This window comes from Acomys minous, assembly GCF_964271855.1.
Source record: "Acomys minous genome assembly, chromosome: 11".
Taxonomy (NCBI): domain Eukaryota; kingdom Metazoa; phylum Chordata; class Mammalia; order Rodentia; family Muridae; genus Acomys; species Acomys minous.
Window position 1 is genome coordinate 49,526,590 of NC_140492.1, and position 13,044 is coordinate 49,539,633.

General features: G+C 35.6%; 1 protein-coding gene across 4 annotated transcripts in view; it reads right to left on the reverse strand.

Annotated features, from left to right (window-relative positions):
• Positions 1 to 12,843, reverse strand: part of LOC311609169 (uncharacterized protein) — a 627,587-nt gene extending 614,744 nt beyond the window's left edge. For 3 of the 4 annotated variants that reach the window (XR_014783299.1, XR_014783303.1, XR_014783304.1), the window contains exon 1: positions 11,767 to 12,843. Coding sequence is in view for 1 of the 4 variants with exons in the window: in XM_084802004.1 (XP_084658130.1) it covers positions 10,862 to 11,070 (209 nt within the window). In the remaining 3 variants the exon portion in view is untranslated. Of the gene's footprint in view, positions 1 to 10,861; positions 11,071 to 11,766 lie in introns of all 4 variants that reach the window. The other variant, XM_084802004.1, reaches the window with a different exon arrangement.
• Between the last annotated feature and the right edge of the window lie 201 nt (positions 12,844 to 13,044).

Consider the following 13,044-nt stretch of genomic DNA (forward strand, 5'->3'; position numbering starts at 1 on the left):
ATATATGAAAAAAAAGAGTAGGTAAACCTTTTAATTTTAAGATCTACCCCTCGCTCTTCCCTAGACGATAATCTAAAAAAAAACAAAAAACAAAAAAACAAAAAACTGTAATTAAAAAAAAAAACCTGTAATTTGAGCAAAGGTCACTCTTAGAAATTCAAATGTAACCCAAATGCCCAAAATTTTTACATTTTTCTAAAGAAAGGATTACATTAGTAACTCTGTAGATCTGTATATACATACAAACATTCATACATACATATGTATACTTTTAATATATAAATTAAGTTGACATTAAAACTTCCCAAACTGTATAAATATCTTAACTTATGAAAACATGGTTATTTTCAAACATACTTGATATACACCAATGTCTTCACATTATGACTACTCTAATGCACATAGAGTATTACTAAGTCTATAAAAATACATAAACACTACATGTTTAGCAATTTATATGAAGGTACATGTGAAATATACCAGTTTGTATACCACACTGTATAGTCAAGCTGTCACTTATACAGAGACTTTCTTTTTCAAACATGAATATCTGGAATTATCCATGGAGAGGTATTTTACTTGTTTAAAGCTGCTGATGCACCAGCTCTATTTTTCATGTAAATGCACATAATTTACATAAATGTAAATCATTACTTTAAGAATGATAATAATGGCTATGCTATAGAATTTTTATTTATCCTGGAGTACTGTTATAGGTAAGATTTAAATTTTCATTCAAATAATATCCCAAACTTTATGGATTAAAGTAAGAAATTCCTGAATTCATTAAATGTGGCAAGATGGTGTGTTCCCTATAAAGGAAATAAACTTATATCCTACAAAATTTATTAGTATTTAGTGACTTGTGCTTAACAAAGGTCAGACCAGATTCTACGGCATACCCTGATTCTGAGGAGAAACTGTGAAGTCACTGATGATTCAGTAAGAGCACTAACATTGTTATCAACATTAGATAGAACCAGTATTTAACCTAAGTTCTGCCACTTACTAGGTATACAATCATGAGTGAGTGAGTCGCTTAACATTACAAAGCCTAGCTTGCCTTCTCTAGTAGGAAATACCTCATAATGCTGTATAAGGATTACAAAGCCCAAGAGCATGGCTACTTAAGAATTCAGTAATTGTAGCTAGTATGTAGGCTCCTTTTGAGTATTGGCATTGTATTTCTACCTCCAGCCAGAAATCATTTTCAATGGAAAAGTGAGAATTTCTTTCCATCCACATTATTTAATTAATAAATATTACAGCAAGTGGCTCATACACAATTTGGCTTCCCAAAACTAGATATTACCACTTAGCATAATGGGAATTTGACAAAAACTCATTGGATTGGGTGGGGGGTGTGAAGACTGATATAACGTAGTGGAATAAACACAAACTCTGAATCTTAACTTTGGCGTATACAGCTGTCAACTAACTTCCCAATGGATCCTATGCGGGGTTTTTCTTAATGTGAAGTGTGGGCAGAGTATCACTATACACACAGACTTATAAGTAAAGAATAAATTAATTTGTGTGGAAAACAATAAGAATTGCCCTTCTTCTTAGGGTTTGGATTGTAAGGCAAGACTGGATTCTTAATACATGACAGTACTGATTCTAGCCTTCTACATGTAAAATATGCTTATATTTAGTTAAGGAAGTTGAATTTAGATGCAACAATAAGCATATTGTAACATTACATCTTAAAATCCAAAAAGCAGTGATTCTCAAGGTTTGCAATAAAAATGGATGGAGTAGCTTTTGTAAATACATGTGTCCAAATTCTGCTCTACAGGTTCTGAGAAAAGGACCTAGAAATCCATGTGCTTGAAAACTCACCTGCTGACTGTAAAACATCTGTGACTACGTGTGCATGAGTAAAACTCAACTGAAACTTTCCTGAAGTATTTGGACCAGCTACAGTACAGGATCCCTGAGTTCCACTGAACATCACTGAGAATGAAGCCTGGATAACTGAATTTTCAAAAACACCCTTGGGTAATTATTATGCACCCTGATGCTTAAAAAATCAATGAACTATGATATAATAATTCAATACTGAAAAGAAAACATTTTCCATAATAATTTTTTAAATGAGCATCTATACTTAATACCATGATCAAAAATAACTTGTGAATGGTAAGTTTAAAAAGTTATTTAAAGAAACAGTAGTTTTACTCTAAGTATTATAATTATCAGTTATTAAAACAAAATATAAAAAATTAAGAACATCTTTACAATGCCTGCTGCCACAGCGAAACATTCCAATTAAGAAATGCCAGAAACCAGGCTGTGGTGGTACATGCCTTTAATCCCAGCACTCTGGAGGCAGAGCTAGGTGGGCTGCTGTGAGTTCGAGGCCATCCTAGTCTACAAAGCGAGTCAAGGACAGCCAAGGCTACATAGAGACACACTGTCTTGGGGGGAAAGAAAGAAAGAAAGAAAGAAAGAAAGAAAGAAAGAAAGAAAGAAAGAAAGAAAGAAAGAAAGAAAGAAAGAAAGAAAGAAAGAAAGAAAGGCCACAAATGTTAACGTTCTTAAGTTGTGTGTTTTGCTTCGACTTGGATTTTACTACCTATTCCTTCTTTAATTATAGCAGTAATAGAAGGACAATCATTAGTGTTTGTAGACTGTTCTTACTACTTATAAAAGCTTTACAGATATGAACCCATTTAATCCTCACCATAACCTTATGAGAGTTTACAGGAAAGGCAATATCTACTATTACTCTTTTAAAAATCATGAAGTCAAACTTAAAAAGTAAAATGAATCATCCAATCCTAAGTTTATTTGTATTTTCAGTGATATACAGACTTAAAACCTAGGTGTAAATTCCATAGAAAAACATGTGAAAATTAAAACTTAGCACTGACTTTTAGATGTTATGAATAAAGTTTAAAATGTCATGAAAAAATATGTAGGTAGAAAGTAGTCCATACTTCTATAGCAATACATGTTCATCTTGATCTTTAAAGTTAGTCTGCTTTACTTAGTTTCTAGCTAAAAGACATAAAGATAGTAGTAGCCTAATCAACCAAACTAAATATTTAATAAAAATCAAAATCTTGGAATACTCTTCAGTTATAATAATTTCCTTGCTCATATCAAATTTAACCCCTATAAGAAGAGCTTTCTCTTCTAAATCATGAGATAACAAATAGTATTTTCAACAGCAAGCAATTCAACTTTTAGCTATACTAGGAATATTTAAATTGAGATGCCAATGGTATAAGACTAATGTAAACACAAGAGCGGCCCCTCCAAACCTCCTGCGTTAACACCCCTTCAGATCAGCTGGACCAGTCCACTGATTTTTTGCACAGGAAACTAATATAGGAGGGTCAAGCATTTCATTCTCATTAGCACAGTGAATTTGTTGTGAAGCTGGAATTAGAAACTGAGTGTTGACTACAGTCAACTATAACACATACTCTAGAGGAAGTAATTCCGTATTTTCTTAAGCAAAAGCAGAAGGGGTCATTTTAGTATCAAAGAGAAGTAAAGATAGAAAAGTCACAAAGTGTTTTTCCAAAAGAGAAATAATTTAAAAACCATTTATAACATGGGGCAGGGGAGGTGTAGTAAAGTAAGAGTGTGGGGGGAGGGGGAGAGGAAGGGAGAGAGGGAGAGAGGGGGAGAGAGAAACACTAGCCAATACAAGTATGCATGTGAACCTCAAGTAACTGAGTTAGTGATTATTCTGTATGTCACAGAAGGTTCCAAAATGGCAATTAACACATAAGCCTCACCCTCCAACTCAGGGCTTATACTGCCTATGTGCTTAGAAACAATGACAACTGAGTGTGACAAGTGGTATCACAAGTGGTATCAGATACACCTAGTTTCAGTTCTACAAGCGGTAAGAACTGGGGAAATCTCTCTTGTTCATTGTCTTTTCCTGCTCTAAATCTAAGTTAAATACCTCCCTCTTTGCACTCAGCATTTTAAAGAAGCCTTCATATACACTTAGTATGAGAGGAGGGAATGCACTGATCCTAAAATTCCCTTGAGTATTAAGAATTCTCAGACACACTGAAACATTTTATAAGGATTTTTGTATCATTACTACAAAGTCTAAGCTTAGGACAATTTATAAATACTTTGTGAATGTCCAGTTTCTTCCTTTTCACTGGTTCATGCATTAGTTACTCTCATAGCAACAGGGACACAAGGTGGCACTGTCGTGCTGATATTCATTTCGGGGGCCCTTTCTAAATGGGCAAATTTGAAAGAGGCAAAGGGGTCTATTGTGGCAGTTAAAGCCAGAGTTGTAATACTGGCCTTCTATGTCTGCCAGCATTTACAGGGGCCTAAGGAAGAGCAAATCATGTTGGATTTCATGAATATCACACCATGCTTTTATAGAAGATAACATGTTCTCTGATGAGGTCTCCAAAATTCCATGTCCGTGTACATAAAAATGTTCAAAGGCATACAATTCAGCTTTGCCAGTAGGAACTCAGAAGTGAGCTGTTTACCACTGACAAGCTGTGGACATGGAATGCCTCTCCATCTAGTGGCCAGCAGGAAGGAGTGGAGCCAGAGTAGCCATGTTGCACTTAGTTAAAAACTGTCTTTTATCAAACCACCCACATGCAATTAAGTCCTTCTGTCTGACAAAGAAAGAAAGAAAGAAAGAAAGAAAGAAAGAAAGATTGGTTTATTGCAATCATTGAATCATTAATTTAATAAGACCAATAATGTATTGTGACATTTACTTACCCTGATAACCACCACCTCAAAATTAAAGTGCTATGCTTGCCCAGACCACATAGACTCCTTTTCACTCTTCCACCATTACCTAACTTCCTCCATACACTTTTAGCTTATAAACAGAAAATATGAAGAGATATGTATGCAATGTAACTACCTAAAACAAAATCACATTGTTTAAGACCTGAATATAAATACATATACATGTGTGTGTGTGTGTGTGTGTGTGTGTGTATGTGTGTATGCTTTATTGTTTTACTGTCAAAAAAAACCCTGCAAAACAGAGATTGTGACTTATTTAAAATTACAGAACAAGAAACAAGGCCTCTGGATTTAGCCATTTTAAATCCTATTTTGCATTAATTAATACCACCTGATCCCTAAGGAAAAGCTTTTTGTAGCAAACCATAGGGTTTCTCTCAACATACCAAAAAAAAGTTTCTAAACATATGTTTATATGTTTCATTCCCAAATGGAGAGAAGGAAACCATAGTGAGTAGGTCCTAGAATTTCTTCATATTGACATATACTGAGACTATTAAGACTATAATTTCTTTTCTTAAAACTAAAGAATTATTTGTATCTATGCAACATTTACAAAACCAAGCACCACATGGGCAGGATGCAGGGAAGAATGGGCTATTAAAAACTGGTTTCAAAAAGCCATTATGTAAAACAAAACTTGAATCCATTTTGCCTGCAGAGTTTAGAGGATGTTTTTATTGTTGTTTTATATAAAATTCTGTGGCTTTATTTTAAGAGGAAATACATACAACCTTGGTGTACCAGCTCACCCACTTTAATTAGCGCATGGCGCTGCTTTGGTGCATCTGTGGAGAAGACTTTGTTAGGAAGACTTCTTACCAAACTAGTGAATTTGTTCACCAATATTAAAATCTGCTCACAACTCAAAACCCAAGGATTAAAGGGAAAAAGAGGCCTGATATGAGAGTGCTGCCAATGCGAGATCTTTAAGTACTGCTATGACCTTGTTGTGGTGGCAGCACTAGAAGCTGTCTTGGGTTGGAAGGAGTATTTAGAGCTACCTGCATAAGCAGGATGAAAACATAAGCTGTGGGAATGTGTCAAATGGCTTTTACTAAAGTTGGACACAAAGCTGTTTTCTTTCATCCACTCTTTCCACCCCTCGGTTTTACACTATCCCAATTTACTTTTTGGGGGGGGGGGGAGGGAACGTTGGAGACAGGGTTTCTTTGTGTGGCCTTAGCTGCCCTGGACTCACTTTGTAGACCAGGCTGGCCTGCACTCACAGAGATCTGCCTGCCTCTGCCTCCCGCTGCCCCCACCTAGTGCTGGGATTAAAGGCATGTACTACCATGCAGGCTATCTGGATGAGACCTGATAGGCTGTGGTCATAGGGTGGGGGTGGAGGTCCCTTCTGTCAGAGGTCTAGAGGAGGAGAATAGAGTGAAAGAGGGAGGGAGGCTGAGAACAAGAAGATACAAGTGAGGGGATTAACAATCGGATGTAATCGGAATAAACTATAATAACAAAAGAAAAAAAAGGCATGCACATCCACACCCAGCTTTAATTTACTTCTTAATCATATCTATTTTTCTCTCTTGCAGAGATGGAATGAGGGAATAAAGGCCACTGCTGTTACTTATACACAAACAAAAAGAACAGTGTTACAAGTAGTCCTACTTAAAACCCAGGTGATAAGAATATGTGACCAAGAACATAGAAACATTAATAAGTATGCCCAGAACAGGAGTGTATTTACTGAACTAAGGGGAATTTTAGGGTGTCTGGTGCTTAAAAATATGCTTATAGTGTAAAGCAATGCTTTTAACACTATTTGCCTAACTTCTACTTAGACAACAACAAAAATGATGTCTAGATCAGGTGTTTTTATTTAAAATTAGTTATACAGTTTTCATATGTGCATATAGGAACCAAAAAGTTATAAACACTGAATAACCATTCTACTAGTTATTATTTTTTAAACTAATTTCTAAGTTGGCACACCTATACAAATTGAAAACACTCCTATAATTTTAATCAGTTACATTTCATTTGCTGGAAAGATCAAAGTACAAATGAATTCACAACAACAAATCACAAATCGATTGTAAATCCATTGGGTATCTTTAAAGGAGAACTAAGAACAGAAACCCATGGTAATTTAATAAGAAGAAAAAAACTAAAGCATTCTAGTGTTAATAATTATATGATAAATGTATGGCTCAAAACAAAATTTACAGTGAGTTTGCTTAAGGGCAAAATGATACTATATATAATGTGTAATTATTCCCATTGTATGGTTTTCAGCTTACTGGGCATCATTATATACTTCAAAAACTCCAAACTCTACTGCACATGTGCATTTTAATATCTCTCCTTACATTAGTAGCTTAGTATGAGAAGTTTTCAAATAAATTCTTAATACGTAACTGCTTAATGTGAAATATGAACATTAAATTTATCGTGTCTGGAGGCACAGAAGTCTTCAATGCCAGTTACTTCTAAATATCAAAACAAGCAAATAGTATGTAATAATCACCATCCTTTCAATCAGCTGCGATGGAAAGCAGGGACATTCCAAATTAATAAAAATGTGCATCTGACAACTATATGAATTGATCGACTTACTGTCCTTGCTCTTTTCCTCAATTCTTACATGGAACTCGGTAGCTAATTGTGTCTGGGTTAAAATGGCTATGCAAGAGCTGCATTGCTTAACAGAACTACTAAACACCGGCCTGGACTTCCAGTCGAGTCTCAAAAGATTCCAGAAAGGCAAACATTCCATATGCTCAAGCTGATTACTTTCAAGTGAACTGTAGAATCACTAAGGAGCTAGATTAGAAGAAAGGTTACGAAGCCACAATCAAGCCTAATTTTCCCTCAGGTAAGTGCAAAACTAGCAGAGTATTTGTCCATGACTACATTACTCTAGGAAGTGACAGAGTCACAGAAAACCCCACTTTTCCTAAGCCTTGAATGCTGTTTTGAACACCTGCTGTGATGGTTGCCACATGCAAGACAGGAGTAACAGGTAGGTGGCACTATTCCTTCCTACAGCCTCAGAAATTTGCCTCTACTGCTTCTAAAATAGCTCAAAGAGAGTCTTGGTACATTAAATAAATACAGTAAATATCAATACTGATATGTAAATATAGGACATTAACGTAACAAGACAGCAAGAAGCCATACATTTTCTGAAATTTGTAGAATATGCACAGACTTCAGACTTTGGGTCACAAATGAAAAGCACCTTGCTAGTTAAGTGATTACATAAAAAGCAACCAAAATGTCTTATAAAAATGAAAAAAAAAATATTTAAAAGGCCTTAAGCTCTAAGCAAAGTATAGACTGCTTAGTTCAAACTGTGGTACTGGCACATGAATACACAGGCAGATGAAAGGAGTAGGTTAGGAACCCTGAACTTGCCGGTGTTAGGGTCAACCAAAATGAAGTATGGACAAAAAAACATAGTGAAACCTGCTACTTTGCAAGCTACTTTAAAATTATTTTTAATGGGGAGAAAAAGCCATTTGCCAGTATACCTTTCACAACTGAGAGTGTCTACAGCCACTACCATAGGACAACCTGTTTCTTTGTGATACCCAATATATAAAACTTGTTTGTATTTTATACAGCCAAGTAAGTGAAAATCTTCAGATTTTCTCCTCAGTACAAGCTAGTTGAGAAAGCTGGGATGGGTTTCATTAGTAAAAGTTAAACAAAGCATATTTTCTACTAAAAAAAAGTATAATTTACCCATTATCAACAGTTCCTCTCAAGTGGCCACCCGTGCAGCTGAGGAAGGCTGAGACTAGCAGCATTCAAAGAATATCAGCAACAGACCTCCCTTTGCCAGAAAGATCACAGTAAGCCTAAGAACCAGATGCCGCTTCCACACACCTTGCCAGACCTCTGAGCAACACGTTGTTCAGGGCCTAAATTTGGCTTCCTATGTGACAACATGACCAGCCCCAACTCAGGGTTGGGCAAGTCCATGAACACATCCACCAATAATTTCTATATTTATAGAAAGCCAGAACATGTGTAGATAATCACACAATTGGTTATTTATATAGTGCCAGATTTTATGAATACAGGAATTTGTTAATTAGCACAAGGACTAATCATTAAAATTCAAAAATAGATAAATAAACAGGAATGCCATTTATTTGTTAACATTTCAAGGAGAAAGTATGCAGCTGTTTTCCTTTTGGCGAATATAGGCTTCTGTAGAAAAAAAAAATGAAGGGAAAGTATCTGCAATTTTTGAAACCCTATTGAGTAAGATCCAGGAAATCACACATAGTCTTTCTATTAAAAATAATCATAGTGATTCGCCCCTCAGTTGAAAAAAATTAAAAAGTTTAAATTGGCATGTGCTTAGCATTTGAATCATACTGTTTGACATTCCAGTGTTTGGGTGCTTTTCAAAGAGCCAAAGCTGATTTTCATCGGATAGGAGTTAAAAAGCACACACGTCACTCAATACCAAATTGTTTTAGCTACAGGGCATGGCTAAGCATGAAATAACTGCTTTAGAGCACTTCCTCATGTGGGTGTGTTAGATAACTGTCTGCTCCAACACTAAAACGAAACACACTGTGACCTGACCAAGTCTCGGGACTTAAACAGGAAGATGAGCCCACCACAACCAGCAAGGCTTGTTAATGAATTTTTCTGGCACTCTATAGCTCTCCTGTGACGCAAGCCTTTCAGCTTTCCAAATCCCTGTGCAGCAGAGGACACTGGCTTGAAGTTTACTTATGCACATTTTACAATGTCCTGCAGTATTTAGATTGTGACAGTTCCTCCCAGAAAAGGGCAAGATTATTTTTCATACTAAAAATATTTTCAATTTACTGAAGGCCAACCAAGAATTACAATGCAAAAGAAAACACATTCTAAAAATTAAAACCACCACAGAAATGACTAAAATTTTCCTTGCTTTTATCCTTCCTAAGAGGTTAAAAAAATCCATTCTCAAAAAAAAAATCCATTCTCTTTTGAGAGTTACTGCATTTGGTGTTTACTTGTGGTTAATGCAAAAACACAATGTGAAATATTTAAAATTTTATCAGCAATGCATCTATGCCCCTTTGATTCATATAAATATGAATTATATACAGACATGCATAATATTTCCACAAATACATGTGCATATTAAAATGATTGGTCAAAAGATATGTAAACTATTTCTTTTGTCTAAAAGAGCATCTTAGATAATTCTCCCAGGGATGATAAAAAAATAGCAGGTGCATGAGACAGACACACTTCTGACCTACTGGTTCTGAAACAAGTTTTTGGATCCCAGTCTGAAATGGGAAAAATTCTATTCCAAACAGCAATTATGCACAATGTTAATACACACTTCCTAAAGTCTCCTCTAAACTTTCCTTGGACCTTTGATGAAAACAACCTCTGAAAAGACCTGACTGAATGTGCTTTATGTTTGTATTGCTCTTGGTCAAGGCTGGCCTTTCCAGCCAAAAAGATAGTGGAGAAAAATAGCTAAATTAAAAGTCTAAACATAAATTTTTTAAAAGAAGGGGTAAGAAAGACTTTTAGTAGCAAAAGTTCACTGCCTCCCATAAGAATGGATTTTAACAACCATTTTCCTAGGTTTGAACCCTGAGAATGTGTTGAGGAGTCTGCTCTAGAGTCCCAGGTGGGTTAAGAATATTGCTTTATGGACTTCTTTGTGTTGTCAGAGAGGCCTAATGGAATTAACGGGGAAAGTCTGCCACTTATAGTAAATAAATAATGTATTACAAAAGGTGATTGTTATTGTCAAAGATCTCCACAGATCAGCACTCACTCCCTATCACAGCTCGTGGATATTCTGAAAACATTTATGTACTGCACTGTCTGACTTAATTTTTATCAGATGAATAAAAGTTTTACTTTCATACATATCTAAATAAAAGTCTACTTTAAAAAGTATACTTAAAAAACTATACTTCAAATGAATCTTATTTAACTATCCCTTGGAATTTTTAAAAAGCACTATTCTAGAAAATTCCTCAACAAAGTAAGCTGGTTTGAAGCATAACTTTTTTCCCACCATAAGAAGAAAAATGAAATAAAAAACACCTCAAATACGTATTTGCAATAACAAATACATTATTTATGACCTCAAAAATGTTAAGGAAATACTTACAGTTGTTGCACAAAATGGTCTGATACACTCCATAGCTTCCACTTTGTTTTTAAAAAAAAAAAAAAAAGGCCAGCCCCCACTCCTCCTTCCCCAAGCATAAATATCCGGTAACACACTAAAAGTGAACTGTTCCAGGATAAAAACTGCTTGTTAATAAAGTTTGTACTCTTACTAACCACAGCAATATCCATATAAATGCAACAATCCATCTGTAAAATAAAAGTTAGAAAATACCCCAATTTCTTTCCAAATATGAACTCCCCAATGCACTATTTCTACATGTGTAATAGCAAAAATAGCTACTTGATCCCTGCCCACCCCTCACCTCATGTCCAATGTCATCAAATAAACATGCTGGCATAAAGTATGCAACCTGCTTCAAGGATTTAAACTGTAAATATGGACTTCAAACTTCAATGTAAAACAAAGAACAAGAGTCTCACTTTGTTAGTACCCGCACTGGCACTGCAGCTAAAACTCTCTGGAAAAATAACTAACAAAATCTAGTTAGCAATAAGTAAGGACAACATGATATATGGACAGACAGATGGAATTGCATAAAGAGACAAGAAAAAGCAAAGAGACAAACATACGGAGTTTGTTTTAAAAGAGTGAAAGATTCTGATTTACTTGTACTTTAGTAAGAAAAATACATTTGTTTGTAATTATTTTTAAACTAATAAAACTGAATCACAAGGTCACACCCGTAATAATTAAGAAAATTAGTAAAGGGTAGGCCTCCTATAGATGTTCCAATTTTTAAGCTAGCATTAGCTTTGTCAAATTTAAATACAGAAACTAAAATTCAAGAAAGCAAGCATAAAAGCACTGTGAACTAAATAAGATGACAAATACAGGGGGACTGAGGAGGCAGGGTTGTTTTTATGAAAGTTGTCTGCCCCTACCTTCGTCCCCAGCGCTGAGTTTCTCTTCTCATAATCGGTGTCTCCCTGGAAGTACAGTGTGAGTGGTAATGACTGCCTGCCTCCCTAATGAGTCCATTTTCCTGCTCTTGATGTTGTGTATATACACACACTGCAACCTACCTTACAAACCACAGAGACGGGAAGAGAGAGAGAGAGAGCAAGAGAGAGGGAGGGAAAGGGGGGGCAGAAAGAGAGAGAGAGAAAGACAGACACAGAGCAAGCAAGCCAGTGAAAGAAAGAGAAAGAGAGAGAGAGAGAGAGAAAGAAAAACAGAAAGAAGCAGAGAGAAAGGCACAGACAAAGCCCTCCTACCAGACAGCAGACAGCCCTCCTTCCCCTATCCAGCAAAATGCAACTCGTCTACTGCAGCAACAGGTTCAGTATTGCCAGACTAACAGAGTGAAAAAGGTATATTCTCTATAGCATTACTGCTTGCAAATAAACAGTTTAAGAGCAGCTGGCTCCACCTTCTTTATTTATGCTCCATTATGAGGAATGTATTGTTTCAGCTCTGGCACAGAGTACGTGTGTAATTATCATAAATACATTTTTGCATATTAGCAGGAAATGGGGAATTGCATAGCTTATTTGTGCAATCTTTCAAATTTATTTTTTGAATGTGAGAAAAATGTCAACAAATGTGCTCTGACAAAAGCCTAGTCATGATTTTAAAGTCAGAGCAGTCTTAAAGGAGACAGTAAGAAACAGACTCCATACAATAGGAAAACTGATCTCAGACAAAACTGATAACTGCAAAGAAGAAATCTCTGCTCAGTAAATAAACCAAGACCATATACAAAACTGAAAGCAAGAACAGAATTAAGTTTAATTAACTTGCTAATAGGTTACTACCCTAGAAGAAAGGAGACTGGTTTCTTGTTTGAAGCATCCAGCTACACAAACACCACAATGCAATGCAGTCTGTGTGAACAGGTGCAATGCATACAATACATAGTATACACCAGAGAAATAAACCACTAGAAGTTACCATTCAAGCACAACAAGGTTCCATTATGTATGGATCTGAAGCTACAGGAAATAACCCTTCATCCCCTCATCGTTTATTAGAAATAAAAGGTAAAAGTGGTGCTTTTAAATAACCCTTCCTTGAAAGAAAAAAGAAAGAAAGAAATTCTTTATCCTACACCTTTAACCAAATTTTAACACACAATAGGTCCAAGAAAATAGTGCTAATTATATTATTGATCCCTCCACGTGCTCACCATAACCTTTGCCAATTCCCAGGAATCTTTTCTA